Source organism: Wasmannia auropunctata, unplaced genomic scaffold (assembly GCF_000956235.1).
Source record: "Wasmannia auropunctata unplaced genomic scaffold, wasmannia.A_1.0 LD336044.1, whole genome shotgun sequence".
Classification (NCBI taxonomy): Eukaryota; Metazoa; Arthropoda; class Insecta; order Hymenoptera; family Formicidae; genus Wasmannia; species Wasmannia auropunctata.
The window spans coordinates 301,847-315,494 of NW_012026846.1; the positions used below are offsets into that span (position 1 = coordinate 301,847).

The window sequence follows — 13,648 nt, forward strand, 5'->3', positions numbered from 1 at the left end:
GAAAAGAGAGAGACCATTTCCCGGATTTTCGAGAACCGCGTCGTTATTGGTCCACGTACAATCGCCCGGATGCAGAATTGATTTCGGCGTGTTACTCTATCATCTCGACGATCGTCGAAAATCGTTTTTTGATAGGCCGCTAACGCACGAAATTTCGATGTAACGCTATTCAATTATTTTCAAAGTATTGAATTATATTAACCGGCACAATACCTGCCGTCATTTTATTCGACATTCAAAATATGTATACCATTGCGTCGACAATGTGCACTCAGCGATAGACTGTTTAAATACATATATAATACAAACCGAAATTTATTCATTCCCTAACGTACTTTCGGAATTATCATCAACAATTTTCTCCCGGTGGTAAACCTAGTATTTCAATAAAATTAATGAACGTTAGAATTTAATGAAGAGCCAGAATTAAGTGTGTCGCGCGCAATCTGCCCTCGAGAGTACCGGCCGGCAGTTTTCGCTCTTACGTGTTCAAACTTAATTCAATCAGTATAGCGCTCCCGGAGGTCTGTACGTGTTCATAGAATTTTCACGAGACGCACGAAGTAATTTACATGCGGAATGTCGACTGAACCGTCAGCGGCGGGAAGCGGAGAGAGGAGCGTGAGAGTATGTCCCGATACGACGACGGTCCTGAAGTCGTGGCCGCGCGGAGTAAGTAGACGGACATTCCGTTCCGCGAGTCTCTTCTTCTTCTCTCTCCGTCAACGAAGAAAATAAATTAGAACCGCCGTATTTTGCGTCGCTTCCTTTCAAAGTACAATTTGCGTGCCAACCAAATAGGATTCTTCCTGAATTGGATGAAAATTCACGTCGCTCCCGCAGAACCGACGCGACGCCGACAATGTTATCTTTGTCTCTTTTTTTTTTCTTAAGTAGTAAGGGATATTAAGCGCCTTTACCTCTCCTCTTTAAAGAAAATAATATTTCCAACGACAAGATTACGGTGCTCTCGGTAACGTCCGCAGATGAACATCGTCGGTGATAACGCTTTTTTTTCCTCCGGTAAAAGGCATCGATATCATCGGTGCGTGAATATCGCATAACCCGTGCGCATGATGAATGCCGAATTTTTTCCCAAACCCCAGCGAAATACCGGGGAAAAAACCCTCGGCCGGGAACAAATACATCTTTTTAGTCCATTATTTTTTATTTCATTTAACGAACGCTGGAAAATCAAAATCCTTTTAAAAAAAAAAATAAAAATCATTCGCGCTTATATCTTTGAACTTCGACGGCGTACTATAGTGATATACTTTGCACGAAATCCTCCCTCATCTACGATTGGAAAGCGCCCATCAAAGCGTCAATCGAACGAAATCTATTTTTCCATAAAACCGATGCGTATATATACTCGTGTAACCGTCGACGATACTTTCTGTTGCGGATTCGTCGGAAATTCGAGAAATCTCTAATTGAGATTTAGATCCTTCTTGCGACAGAAAATCGCAAATCCCGAAGAGAGACGGCTCCGACATTCGGCGTCGGGTGAAATTCGACAAAAATCCGGATGTACATATAACTATACGCGAGCGAATATACGGGTCATTGAGAAGTCCCGATTGGGCACTGGTCATCCCGTGATGCGGTAATACCGCGTTCCTGAACGACGATCAGCCAAGCCGGCCGCTCGATGCCCGGCCGCGTTCAGCGCCCGGGAAAATCCATCCCCCGAACGTAAGCCGGCCTGATTACCACCGTCACGCGCCGTTGTTTCTTGTTTGCCTTTAATCTTTCGTCGCTTCGCTAACGAAAAGTATACAATTTCCGCCGACCGCGCGGCGCGCCTTCGCTCCACTTTTTTCGCACCCCCCCCCCCTCCCCCTCCCCCTCCAGCGGTCTGTTTCGTCGCGCTCGTCCGGAGGAGCCCATTATTCACGTCATCAAGAAGCACCGAGGCAGGCACCGTCGTCAATTTTCCAGGGGTTCGTTCTCTCGTCAACCGGCGCCACGACGCCGGGCGTCGCCCGAGCTGATGAGCGAGGCGAAGTATCGATGATTGCGCCGCGCAATGATGAGAGAGATCAAGTGAAGGAGATCAAATGATCCCCGTCGAAATGGGATGGCGTCCCTCCCGATGCTCCCCGCGGTTCCGGAGCCCCACGTCGAAATTTCATCGACGTGTCGCGACACGACGCGACGCGACACTCTCGTATCGTGGACATGACATTGTGGAGGAATTATGGTACGGGCTGGCGGAACGAGGCTAGTCGCGAAACGACGGGGGCGGGAGAAAGCGCGGACGAGGGGGGCAGGGACGGGCAGGGCATTGGGTGAAATATCGTGGTTTAACGTGACAGTTTAAGGGCGTTAACCCTGGCGACGCTAATGTCGTCTGCGCGATGGAAGGCGCGCGCGATGGCCGCTGGCCGGCGGCTCTTCGCTGTCCCCCCCCCCTCCCCTCCCCCCTCGTAGAAATGGCGATCCGTATTTCTTCCGCAACATTTATTAATACACGTTTCCCAAAGTACAAGCCTGCAATAGTCGCGCTGGAACCGGATGAAAAATGGAGTAATTGCGGGACGAGAGGAAGTCGAGGATCCGCGGCGAGGCGAGTCGTTTATTTCGGCAGGCGCGGTGGACGCTGCACTTCGGCTTCTTTTAGCCGACAGTAAATAAAATAACGTGTCTGAGATTAAGAGAGTGAAGTGCACTGTTCGAGATATACTTTGATAGAGGAATTTTGGGGGAAAAGGGCGGGGAGGAGGAGGAGGGGGAGGGGGGAGTTCAACGACATTGCTAAAATTGCAAAGATAGGGGGAGGCTTCGATCGAAGCGATCCTCCGTCACGAATATCGGGCGCGCATGTCGGAATCGACGTGCAATAGTCAATCTGCGATGCGGGGAGCGACGCGATGCTATCGAAGGGAATAAATCGAGTTTCTCTCCGTGGCCGTGACTCCCTGCGTGAAACGTGCCTCGCCAGAAATAAGAAGGAAGGAGCGCAATCGCGGATGTCTATTATCGGCGGCACGATATATATATATACGCGCGGTCGAGACGTCGACGCCGAAAACGACGCCGCGCGCGGGAACGGCGAGCCACGGAGACGTTCCGCGTCGTATCTGGTACGGGGAGGAGGAAGGGCCGCAGTTGGATATACAATAATTGGTCCCAGCGCCACGAAGTCGCCGCTGCACGAAGCGCAGCGGTCGGACAGGAGGAAACACATCAGAGACGTTCGTCGAATCGCGCGAATTGTGGAAACAATTTCGAGAACGAGAGACAGACGATATAACTGTATATACGTTATACGAGGAATCAAATCCGCGATGGCACATTTCGCGCTCAAGATTAGCTGTCGGGGATCCACCGACGGATGGATTATCCGTATTTTCCTTCCGGCTCATCCGCAGACGTATCGCGCGCCATTGGCAACGCTCCAGAGGGGACGGATGGTGTGCAGCGCATCAGGCAGCACCTCTTAATAATAATAGCGATAAAGCAACCGAAAGGGGGGGGGGGCACCCTCGGGTCACCGCGTATAATGCGCGCACCCCCTACCGATCTGCGCCGCGCGCGCTGCTTCGGAGTCGAGATGAAACCGCGCGGCCCCGTGTGACGGAAGACGAGGATGATCTCGCGCTCTTTCTCTCCGTGTCTTCCCGCGTCCTCCTCGCTTTCCTCCTACGCGACTTCTTTCCCAGTTTTACGGCTCGTTGGCAGCGGAAACTCCACGTTAAACGCATCCGCGATTCCGCCGTTTTGGAATAGCGCCGCGCGACGAACAGATTTAATATAATGAGATGCGACGTTTCCTAAGTAGTTGGCGAGGGAATATCGCGCACTCGGCGCATTCCATGAATGCCAATGGAGCGATAATAATATTTCGCCGATAGTAATATGTTTATGTTGTATTTAAAGATCAGGTAGAAAGGCAGGGATTTTTATATTGCAAAATCGAAGCTGCGTTCGCTGGTTACACTTCTCCGACCCTTCCGACCGGGTTCCGACCCCAGGGAATAAATTCGAAAAAAATATCAAACTGTTTAATAATCTCTGCTTTCGTTTAATCGGGAAACTTTTCTAAAACGGAGAAAACCGCCGGATAATAAACGCCAGTCGAAGAGTATCCACTAGCGTTACTCGCGGGTCAGACTGTTGTCACTTATGCGAGAAATTAAACGTGTGCCCTGCACGAATATGTCGAGCGCGTGTAAAGTCATAAAATATAAATATTTGTATCGCGCATCAACGATACGCGAATGTTTATGTTGGACACATATTGCCTAATATTTCTCTTCGCTGCTGCATGCGGGACGAGCGCCACGCTGTGCGCGCGCGCTGTGTTTGCATTCGAAACAGCGATTTTCATAAAGAAACCAGTGACGTTCGATAAACGACTTTAGCGTCAGCATAAATGTTTGCCGGCGAATATGATTTTCCGGTTCGTAACCGGAATACGTACGCGCGCGCTGGAGATACTATCAAACGCGATATTAACGCGCCGCTTGAAAACGTTCCGCTGCGTTACGTCATAAAATTCAGCTCATTAAAAGCGAGATTAATTAGATTCTGCAATATCCCTTCCAATTAGCATGAATTTTCCATGGAGGCATATGATTTTCCACGTTTCAACGGCCGTCGTTTTTCGCCGTCGGCGACCGTCGAAATGGCGTGCGCGGTATATTAATTGCGCGCCTGCATGCCTAAAAAATTTCTTCCTATAATACACACCGCCGATCGGATATTGAAAATTGCACAAACGTATTTTTCCGCCCCTCTCGTAACGACTAATTCAACTGCAACTCCTCGTAACGGGTTTTTTTAATCGCCCAATAATCGCGCGTACGCGGTTAATTCGTTCGGATTTTCCGCGACCCGCGCGGAAAACAATCCGGGGGTGTTAGCGGCGTATTACGGCGCGCGATCATATTTACGTCCGTCGCTAATTATCCATGCGAGGATAATAACCATTTTGGGGCAAACTCCCCCGTCGGGCTCATCGCTTCCGCTCGATCGGCCGGAAGCTGACGATATCCTGCCGTATTCGCCATTCCGATATATATACACGAGTTACGACGAGCTTAGCGCGTCGAGCGAAGGGTTCTCTCCCCCGGTGCCTCAATCGCGAGAGTCGCTCCTTGCGTGCCCCAACCGCTTCTGCTTCTTCCGCAGGATTATTTCACCGTGTGGTATTATCCAGCGGCTCGGCACTAAGTCCCTGGGCCTCGGTGCACGATCCGAACGATCTCAGGACGAAGATCGGCGAGCAGATGGGCTGCTCGACCGAGGGTGACGAGGACATAGCCGACTGCCTCCGTGGAGTACCGCTGAAGACCCTCATGGACGTGCAATTACCGGAAATCAGGTGAGCGTTCACTCAGACACGAGCGAAGCGTTTTGGGGAGTGTTCTCACCTCCCCCCCCCCTCCCCTTCTCTCGGGGAGACAGACAGTTTAACATTTGGAAATTTCGACGAGCGAAAATTAAAATAATAAAATATGTATCGCGAAATTGGCACAGATGGAATGCATCGATACCTCTTTTCCAATCTTTTTATTTATGATAGCATGTCGACGTAATAAATATTACCTTGAAATCGCGCCGTTTGTGCCACATATACATACGTATATACATGTATATATGTATATATATATGTACATACATATACACATATGTATATATATCTCGTGGGATTCATATTCATCGTCTGAATATTGGAGCTATGCATTTCGATGAAAAGTGGAAAATGCCGGATTGTAAAAAATTCAACAGATATATGATTGATACGTTAAAAAAAAATGACGTCTGGCCAGCGTAGCGGCAATTACTGCGCTACAAATTTATAACAATTTCATGAGTCCACGGCTGCGGTGAATTATGATAAACTGTCCGTGAACTGTCGAAACTGCACGTGCAGCGATATTTAAAGATCTAATTGTGGTGTTATAAATTTGCCACGTTGGACGTTTACGCGGAGGGAAGCGCAATCAGATATCGGGGAAAATCTAGAAAGTCACACACCGGGTCTTAAATTAAATTCCGTCGACAACTTGCATTATTCGCGACGATTCCAGACGGCTCGCGAGGATTAACTATTAGGCTGTGCAGCGAGCGAGCGCATTTACAAGTACATTTATCGCGAGGTCGAAATGAAGTAGTATCTGCAATACTACTAATTGCAAGGATAATCACGGCGCGCGCGTACGCCGTGAATTATTATCGGATTACCGTCGGATCGTGGCGGGTTAATAGCTCTCGCTTTATTGATTTAATACCCTTATTATAACAATTAGTATCGCGGTCGCTCGCACGCGAGCGAGAGGAGGGTGTCTGACTTTCCCCCCGTTCCAGATTCGTGCCCCGCGTCGGGCCCGGCCTGCCGGTGGACCAAAACAATCCCGACGCGGGTCTGGACATGGAGCGCGCGAGCGACGCGTTCATCAAGGTGCCGCTGATCCTGGGCGTCTCGACGACCGAGTCGAATCTCGACTTCAACAACAACGACATACAATTCGGCTTCGAGGAGGACCACCGGAATCGCATTCTCCGTACCTTCATCCGCAACGCTTACGTCTACCATCTGAACGAGATCTTCTCGGCGGTGAGAAACGAGTACACGGACTGGGATAAGCCGGTGCTTCACCCCATCATAATACGGGACTCGACGATGGAGGCGTTGAGCGATGGTCACACGGTCGCGCCGCTCATGAGAATCGCCTTCTACCACGCCAGGCGGGGCGCCAAGACGTACTTCTATCACTTCAATCATCAGTCCAAGGACAGCGGCTACGTGCAGGTAACAGACAAGTGACAACGTCGTTATCGTTACCCGAGAAAGCTTGCAGGTGGCGAACCTTGTACAAGAGGTTCCTCGGTGCGAAGAAATTTTATCACCTCGTAGTCATTTTGTTCTTATAAATATCGGAATTTCACGACGTAGCTTTTAAGTAATAGCCAACGATAAGAAATTTCCGGGGCAGGTAAGAGATTTTCTCCGAGGAGAATTTGCGCGGCGGTATACGCGAAGGCAAGCAAGAAATCGCGTAACTTAGCGTTGTCGATCGACGGGGGATATCCGCAGTATCTCGAGGCGTCGATTTTTCTCTATCGCGAAACGATATCGTCCACGCTGTCGTAACACACAGCCACCCGCGCCGCCACTAACACAAGCGGATGGCGGTGCGGGTAGAGCGGAAGAGGTAGAGACGCGCGCTGCTTAAGTCTGAGTTAACTCCATTAACTTGACGTCCCGAAGAGAGACTAACGTTCGCCCTCGACACCTAGTAGTCCGCCGGCACTTCCAGTTAAGGAAGCAACCCGTTCAACCCCTACCCGACACACACACACACACACACACACACACACACACACACACACACACACACACACACACACACACAACACATACACACACACAAATTCTCTCTCGATCCTACTCGTCCTCGTAGCTCATCCGTCTCACTCTGCGTCGCGCTCGATCCATACCCACGGCTTGGTAACCGCTGGCCATGACTTCACGATGAAGACACTGATTTAATAAAACGCCCCGAGCGACCCGCGCGCACCGTGTTCGCATTTTGTCTCGGGAATGACGGGGATTTGTCACGCTTGACATAATAATATCGGGAGGACAAGAAAGAAATTGTTATATCGGCCAATTTGTAAGGTCGCTGCCAAGCGGCGCGTTAAACTCGCGACAGGGAAACAGATTGACGTTTTCAATTTCAGGCGGGGAGAGGAGAATCCGCACGGCAGAGGGGAAGGGGAGAAGGGGGGGGGAGAGCTTAAGAAATTTCGTGTACGGTATATGTGTTTGTTATATTCAAGAAAACGAATTATCTCCGGCGAGCGCGGAGGTTATATTATCTTCCTCGCGTTATATTATCTTCCCGGGCGTTATTTGGAAACAACAACGCGCGCAGAAACAACGAAAGTCAGCGTTAACGGTGCGCGTCACGTTGGACCCCCCGAAAGTTGTTTAATCCCGCGCACGACGCGCGGGAGGGGGGGTGCAAGTGGTCGTGTAGTTAACAGCGATTCAGAGCATCAACGTTACCTTCTCTTCTCCCTCACCCCTCCCTCCGCCAACCCGCTCTCCCGTTCTCCACATGTGCGCGAAACGAGATTTAATTAAGCGCCCGGCGAAATATTCTCCCCTTTAATAAGTTCGCGTAATCGCGACTAACTCCTGCGACGCTCCGAACACAATCGTAACGTCATCGTCGTCGTCGCACTTGGTTTACCAGTGGCGCGCGATAAAAAAGAAATGAGCGAATTAGCCGAGACAAAGGCGGAAAAAGCCGCGCCGAAGAGAGATAAGAAAGCGATATCAAGACCACTGAATGCAAATGCGATGAATTTATTTGAATTGTTAATCGCGGCGTTTTCCGCCTGTGCGCCACGATCCCCCCCCCCACCCTCACCCCTCTCGTCGTACATTCTTTCCCGCGTGCTAATGGGGATCCAGTGGTATAATACGCGGCACCTCATTTCACGCAGACATGATGGAGAATTTCGCTGTCGGAGATTATATGTAGGCCGGTAAACTACTGGAGAGGGTCGAGAGAGAGAAAGAGAGAGAGAGAGAGAGAGCATCCCCATTCGCAATTCGCGGGCAATCGTATATCGTCACGATTCTATTAATTAACTAAAATTCTAGTAATTAGCTATCAATAATTAACTAATATTCTGTTTCGGTTAATTAAATAAAACAATCGCCAATAGCCGTTGATGATTTAACAACTGCGCCATATGAATTACGAATTACGTGAATTGCGGGTTTAGAGTAAATATTATATAATAGACTCGCGCCTATACGAGTGCGCGGTGTAGTAGTGTGTTGTCCGCGTATAATTATCGATTACGGAGCTCGGGGATGCTCGCGCGCGGGCTCTTGCGATTCTCTCTCTCTCTCTCTGAGTGGGAAATCTCATTGCAGCGCCTGGGGAGCGTTCGTGGGGAAGACATACCGTATATTTTCGGGCTGCCGTTGGTGGCAGGCGGGGCTTTCTTCCCGCGGAATTATTCCCGACAAGACCAGGGCGTTGCGGAGGCCGTACTCACCTTCTTCACCAATTTCGCCAAGACCGGCAACCCGAACGAACCGCACAAGATCGAGTCGGTCGACTACGGCACGCCGAAGGAGAAGACGCGATTCCGCGGTCTCACATGGGAACAATATGAGACAGGATCTCAGCAGTATCTCACGATAGGTATGTCGCGCTCGAAACCGCATGGTGAGAGAGAGAAAGAGAGAGAGAGAGAAAGAGAGAGAAAGAAAGAGAGAGAGAAATTTTCCCCGTTATTTTTTGATAAATTTAATTTTCCACAAAGCGCCTTCTTCCTCCGTCTTACATTTCTCGTGAAGCGTCGCGATCTTTTTAAATTCCCTCAAAATTTTTCTTCAGAATTTCGATTGTGTATAGAGAGTGTGTACTTTGTTCGTCGTGCCTCGACGCTCTCTTTGAAATTTCCTTGAAAAGTTTAATTGGACGCAAGGAGCAATCCTTTTGAATGAGAATGCAAAATGACCCGATAATATAATTATATAGATACTACTCTAATGCATTCGATAATTACACTGAATTCATTATTAATAATTATTACGCGACAATACGTTGCTCAATTGCACATTTACGATTGATTAATACGTAATAACTATCCTTTAGTGGAACGGCGCTGCAGATAATTCAATCAAAGGAGGACGGGCGTTTTTAACTGTTCGAAATTTTATTTTAGCGTTAAAGCCGAAGATGAAGAGCCATTATCGCGGCCACAAAATGGCTGTATGGCTCAATCTGATACCGCAGCTCCATCGTCCTGGCGACGACGACGTCTCCATGCGGCATCATCACTTCCGGGAACGAGGCGATCATTATTACGCAGGTGAGATTATCTTTCGTATGTGAGAAGCGAAAGTTACAAATTCTTATTTATCTCGCGTTTGGCATCTCACTCAAATTATTCTCTACTTTATTATTATTCAGGACCGGTTCGGGATGAATGGTACACGCCACTGCCGCTGACAGGCACGACACGGACGAGCTCCTCCTCGACCACCGCCTGCAGCACGTCCACGGGGGGTGAGGACGGCCTCATCGAGGACATTACCCCGATTCTGGACGATTCCGAGGACGATGCCGAGCTGCTGCAGAGACTGGCGTCCCGCCATTACTACAGCACGACCACTGCCCTGGGCATCACCGTGGGCGTCGGTTGCATCCTCCTGGTTCTGAACATGCTGATCTTCGCTGGCATTTATTACCAGCGGGATCGCGACAAGAAACGCGCCGCCATGGATTGCAGGCCGAACGGACAGGAGTCTCTGCCGATGACCACTAGAACGTCCATGAAGTCCTCCGACAATCCGCGACCCGCTCAAGAGCCACCCCCCTCGTACACGACCCTCGCGAGGAGCCCTTCCATCCAGGAACAGCAGCAGCTCGTGCAATCCCAAGACGGCCAGGACAGCGAGCAGCTGAGGAAAGACCCGAGATCCGGCCACGGGACCAGCGGCAACGCCCACAAGGAAACGATGCCTCCGAGACCGCCCGCCAGAACTACCAGTTCGCTCACCACTGCCGGCAGCACCAACACCATCAAGAAACGCGTGCAGATACAAGAGATATCCGTATAGCATTAGGGGTTGCCCCCAGAGGGCAACGCACGGACGAAGCGAGTGACCTTCGTGGACGCGGAGAAGGCCACCACGGAGTCCAGATTTTGAACGATTTGTCCCCTTGATCGATCGCTGGACAGTGCCGTTTAACGGGAATTTCTTATCGCGAACGTAACACGAATTCAACGGACGAAAAGGATTTGTAATAGATATTTTACAGTGTGCATTGTGCGTGAATTGTCGGATGTGATAGCCAACGTACAGACCGTACAGTCACGACAAGAGCGTCTTGGCTGTAGCCGTTACTATTGAAAATGGCCGATTATCGCCGACTGTTACTACTTACGGGTGCCGCGACGTGGCTGTTTATAACGCGGTCGCGCTACTGAACTGTTATTACCGCTAGATTGCGCCCGACTACTACTACTTAGGAAACTTTGTGACCGGTCCTTTCTACTGATAGAAATGTAAGATTGCACGTGGCCGTTATTTCTAATAGAGACGTGAATTGTGTACGTAGTTGCTACTTATAAAGAGACGGAATATTCTCTGTTGTTTTTGAGAAAGTGATTGCTAAAAGTACTCATCGTAACTCGTGGCTATATTACGTATGTATCAGGTGCTCAAAAGATATTTTACTCAAAGGACTTTTTTTTCGCAACTGAAGATATCGATACGTTTCCCAGCCGTTCAACTCGTCGGAATAAATCCTAATTCATTCAGAGACCGTGGCAAATAGGTGGCCTTAAGTATCACTACAGTAATGTAAAGGAAACGTGTTGATATTTTCGATATCATAGAAATGGGCGCCTGACGAGGAATTATCAAGACGAAATTATAATGAAATTCTCGCTGGAAAAAAAAACTCTAAATTGAATTCTCTAGTAAAGAGCAATTATACGTATAAGAAAAAATATCGTGCGGATCGACGCGCGGTAATCTATACGACGACGACGACAATGACGAATCCGATCTAAGAGATCTCGAAACGGAATCGGAATACCAAAGCCATGTACACGATCGCATTCCACCGTCTCGGCGACTGCTTTGTAAAGCATCGATTGGCCCGGAAGAGGCCACTCGATTCGAAGCGAATCAAACGGATCGGACGCGATAAGCGTCCCGTTATTTGCGAGCGAAACGAATACGGTGTGCGAAGGTATTATCCGTAAAGTGAAAGTGCACTCGTCGTTTCCGCCCTTCCGCGACACACAGCCAAGCTACATCCTTCGAAACGTGTAATTTCGATCCTGTCGAGGAGAACGGCTTAATAGCGCTCGCGAGTGCTCGCGAAAGTTTACTCGGGCGGAAAGCGCAATTCTCCAGCCGCGTTACCTGTCGTGCAAGTGCACAATCACGAGCGCGGCAACTCGACGGAGCAAAAGCCGTGAAACGGCATCGGGGACTACGACCGAAGTCGGGCGCGACGACTTTCGAGAGGGCCGACTCGATCTTCCGCTGAGTGTTCTTCTCGTAGAGAATATAGTCCGACAGTCATAAGTATCGTACCGCCACAAAATCGCGGCTAGAACTCCTTATCGTGATGACATATACACGCTCCGCCGTAAAACCATTTCCTCTCTCGCAACCCTCGTGACTTCGATTTGCGACTGCCAACGCATCTTGTATATTCTCCTTTACTTTGACATGCAAAGTACAAGTACTGGACAGTATTAACATCAAGGGAAAAAAAGTTAAATATCGATATATTGAACACATGTCTATATTTTTAATTAAAATGCATTTGAATTAATTAATACTATATTACAGAATTAAATGGATAGCGGCGTAATTTTTAATTTTAAGTAAATTTACTTATGTGTGTGAAAAGATAAAAATAAACTTGCTTGATGACCCTTTTGATTCTTTGAAGCTAAAATTCGTGGAATACATAATTTCTTAGTACGCGGCCTTTCTAAATTGAGATCATCGCCCAGATCAAATATCTGCTCAAAAAATGTAACGATAAAAAAAAAAGTAAATTTCTCTTAAAATAGAATTAAAACTGTCGACTTGTATAGAACTTTCTCTTCCTCTCTCTCTCTCTTTCACGACCAAATATCCTAAGACGTGATCGCGCTCGTGTTTGCAGAGATACATTTTGTCTTTGTAGAGAGTTCTTAATCCCGTATTAATATTCATGACCTGAGATCGCTGAGACCACTAGACTCCACGCAGATACTAAGTTTTGAAAGTCATCCCAGTTATTGTATATGCAACTAAATCGGTCCGCGCGCGAAAATGAAATGCGCTTCTCAGGATATAATGGCATGCGATGAATTGCGATAATATTCAACATAACGAAGATCAAGCACAGCAATATGAAAAGCGGGAAACATTACAAACACGATCACTAATAGGTTTTTACATGCTAAAGACGTTTCTATCGCGTTTATATCTTGATTCTTGAAATTGTGGTAAGATTGTAAACCTGAAATTTATTCGTACATAACGATAACAGGTAATATTTACGAGAACTGAAATTTTCTAACAACATTTAACTTGTTATCATTAGAAGAAGAAACCTCTTTTTCCATCTAGACTGAGTTTCAAAATCATTGAATATTGAGAGACTGTCTAAAGAAGTAAGATTCATCCAATTGATTACATACGACTCCTCGGCACATGAAACTATACATATGTATCAATACGATTAAGAACGTAAAGCTGTAATTAAGTACCATGTAGCGTAATATGCACAGGCTCGGTGTCGCGTAAAATCGTATTGCCGACTACTAGTTTTTAAGTACGTACATACGTCATTACGTGTAATTTTTCAAAGTAACTGTTCGCGGATGATATGACTCTTTAACACGTTGTGATACTTGCGTGAAGGTAGTATGTATTGACGCACGTAAAACGACAGTAAAAAAATTTAAATACGTGTTATAGTCTAGAGAAACCAATTTGTAAATTTCACTGTACAACAATAAATGCCAATTTATAAAAATACATGGCGGATCTTTGTCGATCATTCGTCGAGCAGCGGAGTTATGTAATTGTTTTGAACTTCGGATCAGCGTGAAATATTTAAAAAAGTATTAAAGATAAAACGCATTTAATCAA

General features: G+C 47.8%; 1 protein-coding gene across 1 annotated transcript in view; it reads left to right on the forward strand.

The window, feature by feature from the left end:
- Positions 1–13,532, forward strand: part of LOC105451775 (neuroligin-4, X-linked-like) — a 32,389-nt gene extending 18,857 nt beyond the window's left edge. The window contains exons 5-9 of the mRNA XM_011692441.1: positions 5,137–5,329; positions 6,316–6,760; positions 8,903–9,176; positions 9,703–9,849; positions 9,951–13,532. Coding sequence (XP_011690743.1) covers positions 5,137–5,329; positions 6,316–6,760; positions 8,903–9,176; positions 9,703–9,849; positions 9,951–10,600 — 1,709 coding nt within the window. The 3' untranslated portion in view covers positions 10,601–13,532. The remainder of the gene's footprint in view (positions 1–5,136; positions 5,330–6,315; positions 6,761–8,902; positions 9,177–9,702; positions 9,850–9,950) is intronic.
- Positions 13,533–13,648: the final 116 nt, after the last annotated feature.